General features: G+C 41.0%; 1 protein-coding gene across 1 annotated transcript in view; it reads left to right on the top strand.

The window, feature by feature from the left end:
- UNC13B (unc-13 homolog B) overlaps positions 1–21,168 on the top strand; it is a 178,620-nt gene that overhangs the window by 52,888 nt on the left and 104,564 nt on the right. Inside the window, exon 12 of the mRNA XM_062513980.1 lies at positions 1,115–1,205. Coding sequence (XP_062369964.1) covers positions 1,115–1,205 — 91 coding nt within the window. The remainder of the gene's footprint in view (positions 1–1,114; positions 1,206–21,168) is intronic.

Here is a 21,168-nt window from a genome sequence, read left to right as displayed (position 1 = left end):
ACCCTTTGGAGGGTACAGCTGGTGTCAGTGTTCTTGGATGATAGAATTAACTACAGGAGTTCATGTGTAGGCAAGCCTTACACTAAGGATGAAAAGAGGAAAACAAGACAAGAAAAGTGTTAAACTGTTTTTAAACTCTGATTCACTTTCCTCTTTTCCTTACAGAGCAGCAGGAGTCTTGTCCCAGAATGGCTGGCCTATATTTGTTCACAGGAAAGGTTATTCGCATAGTCTATTTCAGGCTAATTTAGGTATCTAACTTTGATTGAGGCTCCTGCCTCACTGGCTCCCTTTCTCTCCACCCTCAGGCAGTGCTCTCCTGTCTCTATGGACATGGAACAACTGAGCTCTGAGTGTTGATCCCTAGAGCTGCATCTGAGCTAGACCTGTAGCATGGATATGTATGGGTCTTATCTATGGGTCGTTTTATACAGTCAGCAGTATGGAGTGGGTGCTTTGCAGGCAGGAAAAGGTACTTGTTTTTGTGATTTACACCTCAGCAGCATACAAAAGCAGGAATGCAACCAAAACCCCAAGGTATCACAAGGTCAGGGATTGTGGGGCATTGAGATGGAGCATTCCTGACAGATCTGCACATTCTCTTGAAAAGCTGTAGGAAAGAGTGGAGTGACAGAGGTTCAGGGCACAGCAGAAACTCAGGACTAAGTCCTGTTGCCAGTGTTTCCACTAAAGAGGGGGCTGGAAATTTGTAGGAGGAGTAGGAAGGGGCAGTAGCTAGAAGGGAACTGCAACAAACATAGAGATACAAAATCTTCCATTCACCTCTTTGTGTCTGTAATTAGGATACCATTGTGTTGCATTGGCTTGGTCTGGTGTTACACACTTTCCTCTTATTTGCACAAACATCACCTTCCTCCTGGGTTTGGATTGTGTACAGCTCATTTCTTTCAGCTCATCAGTTTTCAAGGTGGCTCCTGAGTTTAAGGAAACCTGTGCTTTAGCCTCTTACTTCCCAGGGCACATGAACAGCTGTGCTGACTGGAGCCTGTTGGTTCCTTCAGAGCTGAAGCTGTAATTGCACTATGTGGTTGAATCTTTAGTGCTACAGATAAATGTCTTTCAAGTAGTGATTTCCTGTTTCTTATTTTTCAAGCTACCAGGGTGACATGGAGCCACCACCATTTCCTCCAGCAAGAGCCCATTGGATTAGAGCCATTAGCAAAGTCCGACTGCAGCTTCAACAGGTAGGATGGAGTATTGCTTTGCTCCTTTTCTGAGCTGCTGTGGCTCAAGGTTTCTTCATTCTTCATTCTTCATTCTTCTTCATTTTCTTCTTCTTCATTTTCTTCTTCTTCATTTTCTTCTTCTTCATTTTCTTCTTCTTCATTTTCTTCTTCTTCATTTTCTTCTTCTTCCTCCTCTTCCTCCTCTTCCTCCTCTTCCTCCTCTTCCTCCTCTTCCTCCTCTTCCTCCTCTTCCTCCTCTTCCTCCTCTTCCTCCTCTTCTTCCTCTTGATGTTTCACAGACAAAAATTTTATCAAATGTATTGTGCAGCATTGCAACATGTTGTGATGACTTTAGAGCTCTCTGATTCTACCAGACATTTTAACATTTTTAACATAATTGTGTGGAGCTAGAGATGAATATCAGAAGCTGAGAAATTAGCTATGAATTTGTTAATAATAATAATGTTGTCTAGGACTTAAATGGTTTATTCTAAATTGTTTGAAATGAAGACTTTTTCTCAAGGCAACTTGAGGATAGCTTGTTAGTTTAGTAGGAGTTATCTGTATTATTTCTCATGTGAAAATGTTCCTTGGGAAACTTTGCATCAAATATTTTTATATATACTTATTGAAAGTGGGTGTATAGTAAGCCCTGGTATTTCCATCTCGTGAAAATAAGATTAAAAATAAATAGTCTTGATTTGGGAAGCCAAAAGGAAAAGGTTGTGACATTTTGTATAACAGTATAAACACTCTTGTTTTAGAAAACAGTGTTTCAGAACGAAAAAGTTGGATTTAAAAAAAAAAAAAATTCTTATGGTTTTATCCATTTGTATGCCCACAGAAAGATAACATATGGTGTTCATGTTCCCTAGAATTTGCCTGCTACCCAAAGTGCAGAGTTAATACATTTCACTTAAGAATACTACATTCTTCTAGAGATGACTTGTTTTGTTTTTATAGGAGATTTTACAGTATCTGTCACAATCAGGACTTTATCTTGTGGATTTTTTCAAATTTTTGAGGACTGTTTGTTGTTGTTGTTGTTGCTTTGCATCTGGGGTGGCAAAATAGTTCTTTCCCCTTTCCCCTTTCCCCTTTCCCCTTTCCCCTTTCCCCTTTCCCCTTTCCCCTTTCCCCTTTCCCCTTTCCCCTTTCCCCTTTCCCCTTTCCCCTTTCCCCTTTCCCCTTTCCCCTTTCCCCTTTCCCCTTTCCCCTTTCCCCTTTCCCCTTTCCCCTTTCCCCTTTCCCCTTCCCCTTCCCTTCATTGTAAATGCTTTTTCATCTAACAATGGTTTCACTGCTGAGCAGAGAGGATTTGGATCAGAACACTCAGTATGACATGGAAAGTGAAAACGCCACTAGCATTTAAGAAGAAATGAGCTTCTGATGTGATACAAACAGAACAGTTTAATTCTGTGCCTTATGAAAAACAAGTGCACAAACAAGGGACAAGAGATTCAACAACACCTATTGATGGATCTCTCTCTTTTTCTGAGAGAGTAGAAGGTCCATGAGATGGTTCAGCATTGTTTTGTGATTCTGCTGAATTGGAAGGATGACATACTTTGAGATGATTGATACTGAAACTGTAGTTTAGTTTTGATAGCAAAATGTCATTATTTGCTTTGTCTTGACCACTTCTGACAACTAGTGATAAAAAAATTCCCTTGGAGCGAAAAATTTAGGAATTGGAGCTTTCCAGGAGCCTTCTTTGGGGCTTAGCTGCCTTCTCTGTCCAAAGACTTTTCCTTATCTCTGCTCTAGGTCTCTCTTGTTCCATATAAATCCATGTCTCATGATTAGGATAAAGAATATTGGAACAGTAAAGGACTACTGCAAAAACAGGACAAAGCCCCACTTGCTCTTCTTGTGTTAACTAGATGACCCTTTTTCTTTTAGTCTTTTCTTGCCAGGATTTTTAGGCACTCTTCCATCAACCTGGCTTTCTTTTTTATTCTCTCTCCTACTCATTTATTTGTTTTCCCTGAAGTGCAATGTCCAAAGCTGAATGTAGAAATCCAGCTGGGAGCCTGCTCATGTGCACTTCAGAGCAACCCAGATTGTGTTCTCCTACCTGTGGTCCTGATATCCCACGATATACTGGCTGTCCTGCTGTGATGGTGCTTTTTTTATCACAGGCTATCACTGATGCACAGTTAGCCTTTTACACTTTCCACAGCTGAGGTTCCTTCTGGAAAATGGTTTTGTCTGTCGTTGCATAGCCTATCTTTGTGTTGGACTACAACTGAATATGGCTTTGCACTTGTTCTTACAGAATTTGTGTTTTTTTTCTTTTTGTAAGCACTTTGTTGTCTGTCTCTTCCTTATATTTTACATGAAAAAAATCATTCAAGTTGTCTGTGACAGGAGTCTGTGGTACCAAAGCTGATGGCCTGTGTGCTACCAGAGTTGCCTGAGGGATCTTGTTTGATATATTATTTGAATTTGGCTACCATGATTATATATTTTTTTTACCAGCATGTTTGCATCTACTTTAACAGCTTCATCCAGATCACAGGGTATAAAACTTCTCTTACTCTCTTTCTACCTCTTAGAATAATTTAGCTCATCATAGAAGGAAGTTAAATGCATTTGACACAGTTCTGCTCTTGATAATATGCTCACAGTTATTTCTCTCCTTTTCGTGTTCTAGAAGATTTGCAAATAATTTGATTATTTGTTCCAGTTTTCAATCCTCAGGGAACTGGGTGTGTGTCAAGCTAATGCTTTTATAATTATCCAAGGCTTTCTCTTGCTATTTTTTAACCACAAATACTTGCTTTGCCTTTTTCAAATTTTGATTTTGCCTATTTCTCAAGTTCTTAGTGCTTAATGATTATCAGTGTTGCAACCTGAGGATAAGCATTTATCAGTCATCTATCTGACTTAACAGACAGATAAGGTGGTTATGTTTTTCAATTTTGTTTCTTTACTGGAGCCTCTTTTTTATAACTTTCTGAGCCTTTTTTCCTTTAAACCCCCCCTACAGTCCAGTATTAATTCTGTCAGCTGTCTGACTGTGCTTGTCGCTTTCACTGAAGACCTGAAGCAATCAAGGCATCAAATTTCCAGCCTTTTTAATGCCACCTGATGATACCTCTGTCTTCCTATGAATGGCATCCATCCTTTATTTGTCATATTGTGTGTTCATTGCTAGATGTTCAATTTTGTGCTTCATCCTTTGATTCCTTTCCAGTGCAATCATTTTAGTCCTTAAAAACTTGCTCAGGAAGAGAGTTCAAACCTTCCTAGGGGGCAGGAGGTTTCTTCACTGGGGCAGGTTCTGATGGTAATGCTGTTTCATTAGCTGTTAACAGCTTCTTGAACTCCCAGGCCCTTTATGCCTCTTTCTCTTGAGCTCTAGACACTGACTTTCTGAATTTTTATTAATTTGTGTTCTTAAATCATGTGTTTTCTATCTTGTCTAATTCCTTCTAAGGTATCAGGATGATTCTTACAGTTTCTTCAGATGCATTTGCAATCTCAAATATGCTTAATATGCATCTCACTTATGGTCAAATCTAGGAGAACATCTCTGCTAGTTGCTTTCTGTGCGAGTTGAGTCATCAGCTTATTCATAGATTGTGTTTGAAGGTCAGTGATACAAAGACAGACTTTCAGATAAGGATCAGGATTTTAAAGGTCCCTGTGAGGATAGTCTAAGCAGGTGATACCCTTGGTAGCTAGAAAAGATCATGTCTTATTTCTCTGGTCACTGTCTTAACACCTTTCCATCTTCTGTCATTAGCTAGGAGCTTTCAAGAGGACTCTCCCTGTTTGCTCCAGCACTTCAGAGCAGGTGGTCCTTAATGCTCATAAGAGATGTCTCCAGCACACTTCTGGGTTCCTCTTTCTCCATGTGCTGTAACAATTAATGAATACACATAGAGCTCCCCCTCACATATCTGAGGGCCTGGACTCCTATCACATAGACTACTGAAATGGTTCTTGCAGCCCTTAATTGTTAGTGATCTGACTGAAATTTGAAAGAATAAAGAAAAAGTCCAAAAAAAGAAAAAGACACCCAAGAAGTTTCCATATGTGATGTGATTATAAATCCCCTGAGTAATTCAGCCTCCTACCTGGGAAAAGATTAATATTCATGTGAATAATGTACATGCATCCTACATTCTGACCATGAGTCAGAGAAATGTAGTATTTTAATTAAGATTTGACAGTTACAAAATGGCACAGGAATTTGTAATTGTGCATGTTAAAAAAACTTTGTTGTAGCATGCACGTACGTTTTGTTCTTCGCTTCTGCTGTTTTTCTTGTTCTCTTTCTCTGTGAAGAGGAAACTTAATTATGCCAGAATCAGCTAGGGTTTTCAGCTCTGCAAGGAGTGATTCAGTAATCCTCACCTTCACACTTAGAACTTTGACTACAAAGAGGGATTAATTGATAGCTCATCAGCTGCAGTCCCTCAGTGGAAGCTTCTTTTCGAGAAGAACAAACACATCTTCAACTTCCAACCCTCAGTAACTGAAATTGCCTTCAGCTAGGGACACAGATGTGTGGCTTCTAAAACCATACAAATTTGAATCTGACTTTTGTATAACAGAAGAATAGGCAGACCAAAGAAGAGCAAAAATTCAGTCAAATCATCAAATTACCTGTCTTACCAACTCTTTCAAGTATATTTAAATATTAGAAGAAGGTATGGGATCTTGGATTTTCTCTGCTTACATTGAATTTGTTAAGGGGGAAGAAATTCTTAAGCATAATTTTCCTATTTTCTGCCAGCATATTAAATACATCAATTGACTTACTTTTGTTTGAAAACCAAAGTAATGGGAGAAGTGTTTCCTCATTTTTTAAAATAATGCCATTTTGTACCAATTATTTTGATGTATCCTTTGTCGTTCCCCGTTAAACGTCAATGGTCTCTTCTTTTTGACTGATACATAGTCAGATCACATACTGAGATGGCAGATGTAGTTCATGACAGTAGTTGTCTGGAATATTATGATCACCTGCAGTAATGAGGACTGAAGGGGGTATTCTTTTAGTGTTACAGGTGCCCAGTCATATCCTTAGTCTGATTTTCCCATGCTCTATAGCTTCACCTCTGATCAAGCACCTGCAAATATTTAAGAACCATGAGAGTCTCAGTTTTAAAAGCCCTGGTTCTGGGAGGGTGCTATGTTGGTGATTTTTGTAGTGTGAAGCTTGATTGCTTGATTTTGAGAAAGCAAGCTGTTGGTGCAAAGTACCACTATTCCCTTCATAAGCAACTAAGGAGTCCTTGCTGGACTTAAACTCATGGTGAAGAGACCAGCAGGGTCTGGTGCCAGTTTTGGTTGCAGCTTTGATTGCAAGTTTCTTCCTGTCCCTGTGTGGTTGAAATCAACCCCCACATGTGAACCCAGGACCTCTGATTAGTAAAACCAGTGCATCAGCCCATTTGGTTAGTGGAGAGCAAACTGCTTTGAGCCAGTCAGCAAAAGACTGGAAGCAGTCCCTTTCCACCTCTCATGGATTTTGCAGTCCATGCAATAATTTACTTCTGGCATTTTATTTCCCTTAAGTTGTGTTGCCTAGGTGTCTCTTTATCAGTCCCGTGAAGATGAGTAAGCTCTGCATTTTCAAAGTCTCCCACACAGTGGTAAAGAAACAAACTGAAGCATTGTGACTCTAAGAGAGAGTTACTAGAAACTTCTCTTCATGCAGAAAAAGTATGTCTCCAGTTGTATCTTCCTTCTTTTCTATCTAATGATCTATGGAGTTCATCTTAACGACCATCAAAATACCAGCATTCCTGATCAAGTGTCTTAGGGATCCGTGTTGGTGAGGGTCTGTAGAACATTCTTGTGGTCCTGAATTTGCCCTTCCTACCCTCAGGTGGAGATCCTGTTGTTCAGGCCTGTTGATCTGAGGGTTGCTGTCAGTGGTACTGCAGACTGTTTGATGTTAGGTGGCTATGGTAGTCAAATCCTTTCTGCAAATGCAGCTTTTAGATGTTATAGGGATTGCACAACAACAGTTATATAAAAAGCATTCAAATACAAAAGTAGTGGAGACTGTCTCCTGATGCCATAATCTTGGTTCTGTCTGTTCCATCTGAGTTTGCAGGCTGCCAAGTCTTATGAGACTCTCCAAAGCCCTCTGTGCCTTTCCTGAGGCAGCTTTTAGTGTGGCATGATTCCTTGGTGTTTGAATAACTTGTATGTGTTGTTGCCTCTCTGTTGGGAACGGTTCAGCTGACAGGCTGTACTCTAATGAGGGAAAGCTTCTTTCTTCTCCAAGTGTCTTAAATAAAATACCTGCCTATTCACATCTGTTTGGGATAAAAAGCATTTTTATTTATCCTTTCTGAGATTCCCTAAGACCTACTGTAATTTTTTTGTGTGCTTCACAATGAACATAATCTTAGAGCAAAGCAATAATTATTTGTACGTACACACCAAAAAATAGTGAGTGCCTTAATTAGCTGCTGTTGTGATTTTTGAGCAGCTGGTTGATAATCTTACCTTCAGTGGAAAAAATAAGACAAATGCTCTCTTGTGAGGCAATGTGCAATGTTTTCCATGATGACCACAACAGCTTGGAGCCTTCTCAGTTGCTAACTGGACTTTGTGCAGGCATCTCTGAACATATCAATATATTGACACTCATCTCTGCTGAAAGCCAGTTTTCATGTTGGTTATCTGTACCCCTGCCACACTGGGCATAAGTACCTTTCAGTTTTCTCCATATCTCTTGTTGCTGATTAGAAAAAACTCCAAACAAATTCAGGGGGTTTTGCTTCTCTAGACTCGTGTCATAAACTGTAAATATCTCTTAAGTCAAAATTGTTTTGAAGCCTTTAAACAGGGATCCAAGATTAGTTTGCTTTTCTTCCAAGGTTTATTCCATTTATTTCCTTAAAAAGAAAGAGAAGCTGTTATTGCAACATCTGGGATATAGTTTACAAACATGGTGTGTTCCACAGTCAGGTACATCTCTTTCTTTGTGCCGGTACTGCACAATATTTTCAGGTAATCCAGTTTGGCTGAACTCTGTGCTTCTCTAAGGTCATAATGACAGCACCGGTTACGAATAGAGTGTCATTATAGCTATTAATTTTTTAGAAATAAGTATGTCTAGAATAAGGGAGAAATAAGACTCTTGTTCCTGATCTCAATACTGAGTGACACTGAGATTTTAACCTAGGTATGCCATGGTTTAGAAAAGTGCATTGACTGCTAAGATGTAACTCTCCTTCAGGGAACAACTCTCTCCCTCAACTGTTTGGACATCTTAGACCAGAGAAGTATTCTCATTCAAATCCGTTATGGTCCTGTAAAGCAAAATCTGGGTGGCAAGCTGGTGTTTTCTGAAGGAAAAGGTATCTTAGTCACCTTTCTTCCTCTCCATGCAAGTGTACCTCTGCTGATCAGAAAACAAGATGTGGGCAGCAGCAGTGCACTGGTGATGTGGATAGATGACCTTTGTCTTGTACAACTCCTAGATTCTTGGTAAGACTGTGTATCCATGATTTCTGCCTTTTTTTAATGACAACATTTCTCATAGGCTATGAGCTCACAGTAGTTTCTGTGGTGGTGATATCCAGAAGTGACATGAGTGTGGCAGGCTGAAGGAACTGTCTGTGTGCACATAGCTCATTCCTCTGAACTGGGGTAAACTACAATAGGCTCTTTACTCATGTCTGATGCTGCCCAGCTTGCATTCACATTTGTACCAAGGCTTTTCCAAAAACTTTCTTGACCAAGTGATTGTCTTTTCTCAGGACCTGATGCAGTGGTGAAGCTTTCAGTAAAAATGAAACCCAGATTTGTATGAAGAGTGGACTGAGTCCTCTAAGTAGTATATACTAAAGGCCATAGAAGAACACTAGAAATGGAGCTGAGACAACCATTTCGACCTTACGCAAAACTCCCCTCTTTGCATCTTGTTTTGGGAATATAATGGCAAATAGAATAACAGCAGTGTGCTCTGGTGATAGAAGTTGTGTGTGATTTGGAATGGGGCACAGAAACCTGTGGTGCCCTGATCACCTTGACACGACACTAATGTGTGGTGCTTATTAGGAAAAATTGAGAGTTTCATCTGACGCTGGAGTACACCAGTTGCTTCTGCTCAAAATAGGGGTGCAATGGGAGAGGTGGGTGGGGGGACTCCTACCTGCCACATACGCACTCCTCAAAAATAGCATTGGCTGTTGGGAGAGCCAGACTTCACACTCTTATTTTTAAGGATCTGTGTGGGAGGAGGGGATATTTCCCAGTTCTGTGTATTACTGAAGCAATCTGTACAAGAAATGCTGCACCAGGGAGATAGCAGTGGGCTTCATCTTACAAAGCAGAAGAGTTGAAGAAAAGATGACTTTAACCAGCACTGGCTGAGAGCATCATGAACAAAGCAATAACTGTTCGTGCAATGTTAGCAAATGCATTGAATAATAACATAATTTCTTTGGAAAAGCCAGAATATCAGGAAAAAGGGGCCAGGACTTCATAGTTTTTTTCTTTTAGTATTGCTTTTTTCTCAGTTGTTTCTTGTTTTCCAAGCTGTGTCATTACACAACTTGTTTAGATGTACGGCAGACTTGCCTTGCATGCTTCTGAGCCAATTTTTGGAGTCATGTGCAGGTTGTGTAACTGAAGTCTTCCACTACCATGCATCCAGATTGAAGTGAGGGGATTGCTTTGTTCCCCTCCCCCTATTGTAAAAGTGGTATTCATAAATCAAAAAGCTGTTAATATTGCATAATACAGTGCCTGAAGACATCAGTACTCCAGTTCTGCATGGTCCTACATAGTATAGTAACTGAATCATAGAGTCATAAGATGGCTTGCATTAAAGAGGATCGAATTCCAACCCCCCTGCCATGGCCAGGGACACCTTCACCTAGACCAGGTTGCTCCAAGCCACACCCAACCTGACCTTAAATGTTGCCAAGGATGGGGCACCCACAGTTTCTCTGGGCAGTATGTGCCAGTGCCTCACCACCCTCACGGTAAAGAATTTCTTCCCAATGTCTATTCTAAACCTACTCTCTTTTAGTTTGAAACCATTTTTCTTTGTTCTGTCATTGTGAATAGTCCTTCTCCATCTTCCCTGTGGGCTCCCTTCTTGAGGTACTGGAAGGCCTCAATCTGATCAGCCTGGAACTTTTCTAGGCTGTGCAGTCCCAGCTCTCTCAGCCATGCTCCATCCTTCTCATCATCTTTGTGTCTCTCCTCTGGTCTCGCTCCAGCAGGTCCCTGTCCCTCCTGTGCTGGACCCCAGCTCTGGATGCAGTGCTCCAGGTGGGTCTCAGCAGAGCAGAGGGGCAGAATCCCCTCCCTGCCCTGCTGCCCACGGGGCTCTGGATGCAGCCCAGGACACGTTTGGCTCTCTGGGCTGTGAGTGCCATGGCTGGGGAATGTCCTTATGGCAGGGCTGCTCTGGGTCTGTTCATGCCCAGCCTGTGCTGATACCAGAGGTTGATCTGACCCTGGTGCAGAACCAGCACTTGGCTTTGTTAAACCTCGTGATGTTCCCATGGGCAACTCCTCAAGTTTTTCCAGGTCCCTCTGGATGACATCCTGTCCTTCAGGTGTGTCAGCTGGAAATAGAGTAACATTTTTATTTTCTGCATAGAATTCAAATAGGTTTTGTGATGCAGTAAATGAATGCTGCCTATTAGGATGTAGTTCTTACTGAGTTAACTCTTACCAAGTTAACAAGAACTTTCTTTGCATCCAGACTAATTTCTTGGCATTCACATGGGATTTTTAAGCTATGTGATAGACACACACATACTGCTCATATTTAATCTGGACGGTTTTGTGGCATTGTGGAGGACTGATCATGTGAGCTGGATTTGGGTCAAACTGTGTGTTTCTATTGCTTTGATGGTTAATGACTGACCCTTTCAAAAGGGCTTTTCAGTGGTTCCCTATGGGTTTAATTTGAAATCTGGAGGTGGTAAAGGTGGGACCAGTTCCTCCTCTCCTTAGCTTTTTTGGATCTGTAAGAAAAGGCCTGCAGCCTTTCCTGGCAGTCTGTGAGCTGAGTTTGTAACACACCTCCTCTGCTGAAAGGCACTTGAGAACATCAGTGTATCAATATCTGTTATGCAGGAAGAATTTCCTGAGGTTGTTGATAGCTCTATCCTTCATGTGCTGTAAAAGGAAGGATAATTTGGGCATAAAGCAGGGGTAAAATCCCAATTGTAGCTTTTGATTCTCAGCTGTTGCTCAGGTGTGCAGGTACCAGATGCTGGAAGGGCTGAGGTAAACCTGAGTACCGGTTTGCTGGGGTGCTCTAGGCAAGAAGTCTGTTGCTGACTGGGTGGCTTTTGCCTTCAGGTTTGCAGGGTGATGTAGTAGCAGGTGAGCAGTGGTGCTGCCCTCTGGACTAGGGGACTGTGTGCTCAAAACAGAAGGATCCTGTTTGAGCTGGGTTTATGCATTGGGTCAGTAAGAGAAGACAGGGCTGCTCTGTGTAACTGTAAACTCATTTGCTCTGCCCTCACTAGTAGGGCTGTAGAAAGTTATAGAAAGAACGCCTTAACTGCCTGGCAAATGGGAAATTAGTAAAATTAATTGCTTTGTGCTCCATGCTACACTGTAGCAAACAAGGTAGGCAATAGGTCTCTTCTGTCTGTATTTCTATAGTATTTCTAATACTACGTGTAGGAATCCAGTAAATGATTTGGAGAAAATGGGGACTATTGCAAACATCAGAGAATACAAGTTAGAGAGGGGACATCAAGGCAGCCCAGGGTGGGAATGTGCTGAGGTTGTGTGAGATGAGACCAAACAAGTATGGCTCAGCTGAGTAGACTGGAAGCTGAGAGCAGATGTTGCTGCCATGTACTAATAGAGCATGGGAATAAATATTGGCAAGTTTACATCTTTTAAGTGAAAGGTTATTGTTAGCACAAGAGCAGAAGGGCATAAGAACAAACCCAGACTAGAAATCAGAAAGTGATTTTTCTAATTGTTAGTGAACAACTTCCAAATTGGTTTCTTTGCCCTTTCTAATTAATCTAAAAATGGGTCTTTTTATGGATGCTATATTATGACAGTTGCCAGTGGGAGCAAAGAATCGGGGCTTCATCATCCAGACAGCCTCTAAGTAGGCTGTCAGAAATGTCCGTGGAACCATAGCCTCCGTCACTGTTCCTTATGGCGTGGCCTCCCTGTATTCACTCTGCCCACCTGCCTGCCTTTGCTATCAAGCTGCCACATTACAGGACCCTGTGGGTATCCAAACACAACCAGAGGTGTGTAGGAGCAGTATTTGCTACTTAGAAGTTCTCACAGAAGTGAAATTGTGAAAATCATGTTGCAGCCCTTCTTGGGTGGTGGCTTTTCCGTACAGTTGCACAGCAGATATTAAGGATGCTAGACTGCATGAGGGGTTTCTTGAAGAACGGGTGTTCTTAGTGACTCATGCCTGGTAATGAACCTGTCATAGATACAATTTTGTTTTCTGACGAATGTTCGAGTGGTAATAGTTCAGAAAATATGGTACAGGTTGTAAACAGGTTTGTTCTAAAATCAGATTTTAGAAATTCCCCATGGGATTTCAGTTTCTTACGTAGGCAATAAATTGCAAGTGAACTCATAGTCATTAAAAGATTTTTAGAAGCTAGCACTCGAAAATTCTTTTATAGGAGACCTTGAAAAGCAATAGACACAAAATCAGGGACATGAACTAAAAACGATGTAATAGAACTGTCCATCTAAGAGCAAATTTAGATAAGTCAGTTCAAGACTCAATTCATTTAGCCTCACTTTGGTTAATGCTTTAGTTTGTTGCATACAAGAATATTTGAAATACAAATAGAAATTGCTTTATGTGAAAGATCAGTTTATTTTAACCATGTCTCCATCTGGGTTTTATTTTTGTTAATGAGTCAATATCCACCTTGTATTTTAAGATAGCAAACACATTTTTGAGAAACTGTTATTGAGAATCTTAGAGTGCTAAATTTTAATGCAATTTATTTATATTTTTCTATTTTTATTCAGTGTATTATGTTAGTGCAGCAGATTGAAATTCCTGCAAGTTTTTTGTGGTATCTCATGTAACGGGTACTTGAGGGATCCAGTTTTGTCTACACAAATACCTATGGATTGGCTGTTGTATTCACTCTGACTTTTGTTATGTCTAATTTAGGGAACTGAATTTAAAGCAAGTATAACTCTCCTTCATATTTTGTGACATGGATACACATTACTCGTCCAAATTACGTCATTCTATTTTTAGCTCACAGTAGTAATAGCTTGTTAATATACAACTGTTCACAGCTGCCAGAATCATCCCTATTTAATCATGCCTCTATACCCATTTCTGTGGGAGGGTGGAATGGTTTTGGTGACCTGGGGGCACTGAACAATGGCACCAGCTATTGGAATAACCCCACCATACCTGCTCAGTATTTGAGTGTGTTTTAGTTCAGCTGTGCTTGCCCCTCTCATCACAGACTTTTGCCAGAGGGACTTACTGGCCTCTCAGTGACTTCACTGAGGTCAGCTGTGTTATCAAAGTCTGGTTTGTAGTGCAGTTTTCATACTCTTGCAGAATCTTTTTAGTCCAGGCATTTTAGGTTTTTTTGCATTATATTTCTTCCTCTGTCCCTCCCAGTTAACAGAGCAGACTGACTGGATTTCCAGAGCCCCTTAATTCAGGCCCAATGTGATCCTGTCAAGCACCTTTACTGGAGGTGTGAAAAGTATGTCTGAGTTTATTAATATGGGTGTGGTTGCTGGAGTTGGTTTTGTCAGACACCTGATGTGGCAGTTCTTTTTTTTCTTGTTCAGTGTCTGTGTTAATGGTGTCCTCGGAGACTGGCAGAAGCTTGTATGGGGTTCACAGGAAGTATTTGCAGGGCTTTTGGGTTCATTAATCCACTGATGCCTTCGGCAGAGAATATAAATACACAAAATTACTCCCACCAAGAGAAAAGCATATTACTTAAGCCAGGAGACATAAAGGTGAAGGTAAGATAGTAAAAAATGTTTTCTGCCTACTACTTTTTGAAAGCTGAGGCATATACAGCAATGAGAAGGAAAGTGCTAGTAGAGGAAACAACCTGTTAGCAGAGTAGCTAGGCATTGTTTTGTAGGATATTTAGTTGTTATTCCTGTGTCGTGTTTTTACATGATTCTGGACAAGCCACTGTGGCTTTTGAAAGGATTTTTCCCTTGCCTCTCTCTCAAATTGTGAACTGGTTTCTGGTTATTTGATTTAAGATTCTGGAAATGAATTATCAGAGCAGTAAGTGAAGTAGCTGGAAAGCCAAACTTTTTAGTGCTTGATATGTTCCCAGCTTAATTACTTTAAGAAATCTGGGGTTTGCTGTCCTGAGATGAGTGTTCAGAGAAGAAGCTCTTGACCTGATACTTCCCTTGTTCTTCAGTTGTAATGAGGACTTCTTAATTTCACAGGTATACTGTCAAAACACTAATTAAGCTTGAATGACTTTAGTAATGTGATGAAGAGTGCCCCTTAGCTCACTGCATGTAATGGTGATGTAACTGCAAGTAATGGTAAGGTCTGGCTGTGATATAATGAATAAAGCATGCCATCCTTCTTTGAGTAACACCAAGGAAACAATATTAAGTAGTTTCTTGTTCAGTGAGCAGAAGGACACCCTCTTCTAGCTGAGAAAGGGATTTACCTTCAACCAGAGAAAGAATTGTGGAAGTTCATACAGAATGTACCTTGTAGAATCAAGACATTTACTTTGTTTAGCCAAATCTCTGTGTGTTGGACTGACCTTGCAGAATGCATGGACAGTTCTGTGAGAGACAGTTTCCATGTTCTCACTGTCAAGCTCAGGTAGGAAAAACAGGCTCTGCAGTGTCTGAACTAAGCTGTTGTGCTGTGGGAAGCAGGGTTGTCCTGCAGATCATCTGTGGAGACTAATGTACCCTCATGCCTCTTAGCCAGCTGTATGTGTTACCTTGTAGCATACTACCTCAGATAGGCTCTGAAGGATAAAGAGCAATAAAACTGATATGTGAAGTGATTAACTAGGCCACCTATCTTCTTCAAAAGCATCCCTTAAAAATGTATGTACTTCCACTTGTTAAAATCTTCTGGGATAGAGTTTTTAGCTTCCCTTGATAGTCTCTGCTCACCGCTGATTAAAAGCTTTTCCAGGTGTCTAACATAGCTTTCCACTGCTGCAAGTAAAGTCTGTTATTTCTTTATCTGTATTTACAATAGAAATGCTAATAGCTTACTTCCCTTGCGCTTGCCTCAACCAGTTCACGTTGGAAAGCTGTTATGTCTACTTAAGGTCTGCGTTTCATATCATCTGCAACCTTGCCTTCCCAGGTTTCTTGATCAAAAAAAGTAATTACAGCTCCAACTGAGAGTATAATTACAGGTTTTTCTACCCACAGTACATGTCTATGCCCAGATGCCTTTGCATTTTAGTGATGCTGATTATTTAATTAGATGTGCAATTAACACATTGATTGTAATTTTCCAATTTTGTAGGATATCAAGTCCTTACATTTGGGATGCTGTTAGGAGAGAGAGACATGTAATTTGAAGGAGGAGGCAGCAGAGGGAGAGTTTTCTCTGCTGTAAATGCTTCCTCGCTGCCTATTGACTTAAGGTACTTAAGCTGACTCCAGTCTAAAAACCAGCATAATGGTTGGTAATAGCTGTTTCCAGAGTGGTTAAAATTTTCAAGTCACCTGAGCTGCAGAAGGCACCATCATCTTTTCAAGAGTCCATCTTCTAATTGTACTTCAGAATTGAAAGTAAGAGAATGACCATTCAGTTAGACAACAGCTTCCATGCTTTCGGATGGGCAGCCAAAACCCAGGACAAGAACTCTGGGGTAATGCTGATGTTTTCAGGAGTACATTAAAGAAGGTTTTATGTCTGTTGTTGCTGGGGCAGAGAGAGACAATGTGCTTCCCACAGCCTGTCACCTGATACAGCTCTGCTTTTAAAGTCTCACCACTCTGATTTTGAAGGCTGGTGTGGGCTGTGACATGTGGGGTTGGCATTGTCTCGGCAGCAGCTTCTGAAGGGAGCATGGTGTCTGGGAGCCAAGACTTGTTTGTGCCCTAGAGTGGCTGGAGCCTGGTGAATGAGGAATAAAATAGCCTTTTCTGTGAAGTGTGCAGAGCTGATAGTCTTCAGTTTTTTTGTATCCCAAAATCAAAAGTGTGAACATCTTCATCAAGACAGGAAAGGGGCGAGCACGTTTAGCACCTGCATTTGAAGGCTGCCTCAGATCTCTGAGGAAAGGCCTTGCCATTGTGAGTAACAATGATGGCTGTAGACAAATTAAATAGAGGGTAGTAATATGAGGGTCTTTAACTTTATGACCAATAGTCCCTTAATGATTTTGCAGCTTAAGACTTCCCATTTGAGACTAGATCTGTTCAGCCTCTGGAGCCGTCTTTTGGCTGGTGCAGTGGCAGCAGCCTTAGAGGGACAGAGAGGGGAGAGCACATTGCAGGCAACTCAAAGGTCTCTGATTACTCCCTGCCTTATAAAGATTGGCCTAATCTCTGAAGGTGTAAAGTTTGTGGCTCTTAAAAAATATTAGTAGTATGTTAATTCAATGTTTTTTCATTAACCTCATAAAAATTCTACTCTTTGGATCTTATTGCGTTTTTATGAAAGTCTTTCCTTCTATTTGTTCAGATATGTTGATATCTCAGGGTTTAGCAGATGTCCTTACAGTTGGATGATGTTAATATACGGAGTGTAAACATCCTTCCTATAGAGATGAATCAGTCAGTATTTTGGTCTGAGCCATTCACATCAAATTAATTGAAGTTGCCTGTCTTTGGACCATAAAAAGTCCTAATACCTCCAATCTGTGGCATGTTTTTCACTGAGCTAGTGCCATTCTCACTGTCTTTCCATAAAGAAAATAATTCAACTTCTATGAGAAGAAAAAAATAAACTTTTCAAAGGGTGAGAACTTTGGAAACTTTGGGGAAGATTATCTCCTTCATTTTTTAAAAGGCTTTCAATGTAATTTCAGGCCATTATCAGTTTCCATGGTGCTCGAGGTGCTGTGGGTGGTACCTGTGCCTTTCTTCCCTTCCAGGTTTGTATGTTGCCCTTGCCTTAGCCTTTCCTAAAGGATAAAGAAAGCCATTAGTCCTTTGAATGGCACTTTCTTAAGTTTGTTCTTTCATCTGACAGGAACATCTTAAGTGTATATTTCATGAATGTGTTCTGGAGCTGCTGTAAGGGCAGCAGCATCATTGACAGGGCAGTTTAAAATGCCTGAGAATATATAGTCTCATTTCTCAGCAGCACTGCTTGGGTTGTGTGATGCACAGTTCCTCATAGCTGGTATTCATTGAGGACAGCTGCCAAACAGTAGGAGGTCACTGCTTTTTCATTAACACTTCCTCTTTAGACTGCTGATTGATTTAATCTTCTTGTGGCTTTAAAGAAGATAATAAATAGCATGTTTTCACTGCTGAATAAATTGATAAACTTTACACTGTGTATTTGAGCTTGTGAGGTCTAGTGCAGCACTAAGCTCAAGCTGCCTTACTGAGAACTCTATCTTTAGGGAGATGCCGCAGGCAGTGTCACCTGGGACAGATGGTTCTTATATTTTTCCCAGTGAAATAAAAAATTTGTTTTAACGAGCTCTTGGCTCAGAGATGTCCAACACGATTTGTGAGATAAATTAAACCTGAGAATGCATTGGGCATTTTTCCCTCCAGTTCTAGACAAGCCTTTCACCAGTGACTTTTCTGTCTTGACTTCCCCCCACCTTGTTTCTTTGTTTCATCTCTGTGTAACATTTTTATCCTCTAATTTCCATAGCCACTGATTTTTCTACTTGCCCCAGACCAAGTAGAAATGTTCTTGCTTGTCTTCCTGCAGGGAGAAGGGGCGTAAGTGTGCGAGAGGGAAGAGCAGGACATGTGCTTGAAGAGTGCTCATTTTCCTTTGGTTAATCCACTCGTGCTCATGAAGGAATTGCTTACTTTTTACAATTTTATCAGTAATTCAGTACTTTACAGGAAGTTGGAATGAAATAGATAATGAGGATTAAAAAAGAAGAAAGGGTAACGTATACCTCGCAGACATCAAAGCATTTGGCCTATATAGCTAAACCAGGCTTTATCAGTTTTAATAATTCCCTGCTGGCTCAACCTAAAATTAAAATCTGTTGGTGAATTAAAAAATTGCAGTAAGAAGTATTTAATTTTTTAAGTGGAAGTTTATTTCTCTAGTAGAAAGCAAATAACTCAGTGTACTGAGCCTTAAGGTAAAGCATACACTTTTTCATATAATTTTTTATGTGCAAGTCATGCCTATTTTACTCATGAAATTATCTTCATTATTTCAGAAAAAAATCTCTGAAAAACAGAGTCTGTCTCAATATCCTGTGCATTAGGTAAGGAGTTTTAAATATTTGAAAAGTGTCATCTTCCTTTCTTCTGAGGGCACCTGGTTTTTTATCTTTTTTGCCACATTGTGAGCTGTGGTAAGGGCAGTGACATTTCCCAGCACTTCATTCCTCATGACCTCCTTTAGTAATGTTCCCTGGCTCTGTCTAATGAGACTTGCTCACTTTTTCCATGTGTTTTTCTTTCCTGTTCTTGTAAGACAGTAATTGGATTATTGGGATTTTATGTGGCAGTTTGAGAATTTGCATGGGCTCTTTGCATCTCAGGAACTGTGACATGAGCATTGTGTTTGAGTCTGGTACATTTTTTGACTTTGATATATATTATTGTCTATTGCTGATGGCTGCAGGAATGGGCAAAGATCAAGGAAGGAAAAGATGGGAGAAATGGTGGCAGTGATGGGAAGATTACTTGGCTCCACTTGTAGTGGGATCTCTGAAAAGAGTGAGGGAGGCATTTAAAAGCCTGTGATACTGTCTAATGGATACTTCAGGTGCTGTAGAGAGTTAATGTAAATAAAAAGTGTCTTATGGATACCTACTATTTTCTTTTTAGACTATTGCTATGTAAGAGACCTCTCTCAAGATCTTTCTCATCTTACTGATAGGCAGAGCTTCAAAGATTTTGAGTGCCGTTTAAATCCTGGATTGCATTTCATTTTCTCAGCTGGGTTGTCTTCATCCTTATGTGGATGAATTTGATGCAGAGCTTTGACTCTGAGCTCAAGTGCTATAATTGCTGTGTTTAGTAGAATCATTCCTATTGCAGTCAGACTCAGTGCTCTCATTTGGGCAGGAACCCTGTTTTCCTGGCAGAATGCAAACATATGATGAGATACTCAGGGTCAGACACTTAAAATCCTTTAGAGATAAATCACTTCTCAAAATCTGACCTCTACTCCCTGCCCTGCAACAAAGGAAAGAACAAAAATGAGAGGGTGTGCTGGGGGATGGAGAATATGAGTGACCACGAGGAACATCAGCCTTACAGACTCTCCTCTGAAAGGAGGCTGGTGGCATGATTTCTGTACCTAGCTGAAAGGGACAGTGCTGTAGCTGCACATGGAAAGAACAGGGATACAGTTCACCAGTGGTGCTGTTGAGATAAAGTCTGTATGTGACACTTTTTACCCAAAACAAACAAATGAACTGGGACACCAGCCTGGCTGCTACCAGCTGGCACTACAGCAAGGTGCTGGCATGAAGCTGTGGGAGCAGAGGGTTGAAGGTGCCAGAATATCTGCTGTGGTGAGGGCAGGACAGGGAGCACAATGATGCTTGTAGAAGAAGTGGTGAATTAAAGTTGATATTGTGTAGGTAAGATATTGAAGGGGAAGTATCATTGACAACAGGGCTGGCTCACGAGGAGGTAGGAGGTGTTCGAACAGATGGGAGGATAGTGGCATTTCCACAGCTAAGTCATATAGGCCTCTTCAAAATCCCACCCCATACTGTGAAAAAACACTGTTTTGAAAGATGCAGTGAGTTGTTCTTGAGCAACACCAGCACTCACACAGTGCCTTTGATGCTACAGTTAGAGAAACAGTATCCGGGAAGGAGGTGGGTGTTTGTGTTGGGTGCTCGAAGAGGGGGGACAGCATGAAGGGAGCCTTTGTGGGAGGGGGGATGTGAACATGGATCAACTGTCCAGCGAGCTTTTCTTAGTGACATTTAGTTGTATGCCTCTGGAGCAGGCTGTGGGACAGATAAATGGTGCCTTTTATTCAGGCACTTCTTGCAGGATGGGTGCCTGCTGCTGCTCACTCCCAGGAGAGGAGTGTCAGTACAATGTGAGTGGATCTGATTCTGTGCATAACACTTCTGCAGTCATTCTTTTATGTAACAATGTGACTTTTATTTTTGGGAGATGAGAGATCAACGGGTGTTCAATCCCCCACACTTGTAGCAGAGCTGGTACTAGTCTTCCTTGGAAACTGGATTCATTTCAGCAAGGGCATAGATGAATCTTGTGGGTTAGTTGGGGGGTAGAACAGGAGTGATAAAAATAAACCTCCATCTCAGAGCTGGACAAAAAATCTTGGAGCTGGTTAATTATGTTGGGTTCTGGGCTTTTCCCCCCAGCCCCCCTTCTCCACAGTCCCACAGGATGCCAGAGCGCTTTTCCAGCAGAGATCCACTCGCTGCGCTGCGCTGCACTGCCTGCTCTCATAATGCCAAAGGAGTGCGTTTTGTCTTTAGTCAGATTGGCTCCATCAGTTCGTATTTCCTTCTGAATGGATAATAAAGTGGAGAATCATTTTGAGGCGAGGAGTGAAGCGGGGAGGCTGCGTGTGTGAGGAGCTAGGCAGTAGGCAGCTGACGAGGAGGAGTAAAGTAGCTGCACAGCTTTCTCTCTGCCTCTGAAGTACAATATTTTCTGTTGAGTCACATCTGAAGAGAAGCATGAAGTTTTTAACTGTACTTGGTACAGCTTGAGAAAGGGAAAAGATGCACTGTGGTGGGGAACTAAAGAATTTCTGTTGAGGGATGCTCCTGGAAACCAAAAGGATTTCTGCATTTTTAGCTTTTGCAATCATTAGCTTCTGCTGGTTTTTGCTTTTTGGATTTTTAGTAGCTGTTTGCATTTTTTTATTCTCTTCAACATGCCTTCAACTTTACGTGATTTC

This window comes from Cinclus cinclus, chromosome Z (assembly GCF_963662255.1).
Source record: "Cinclus cinclus chromosome Z, bCinCin1.1, whole genome shotgun sequence".
Classification (NCBI taxonomy): domain Eukaryota; kingdom Metazoa; phylum Chordata; class Aves; order Passeriformes; family Cinclidae; genus Cinclus; species Cinclus cinclus.
This window is presented reverse-complemented; position numbering and strand designations above follow the sequence as displayed.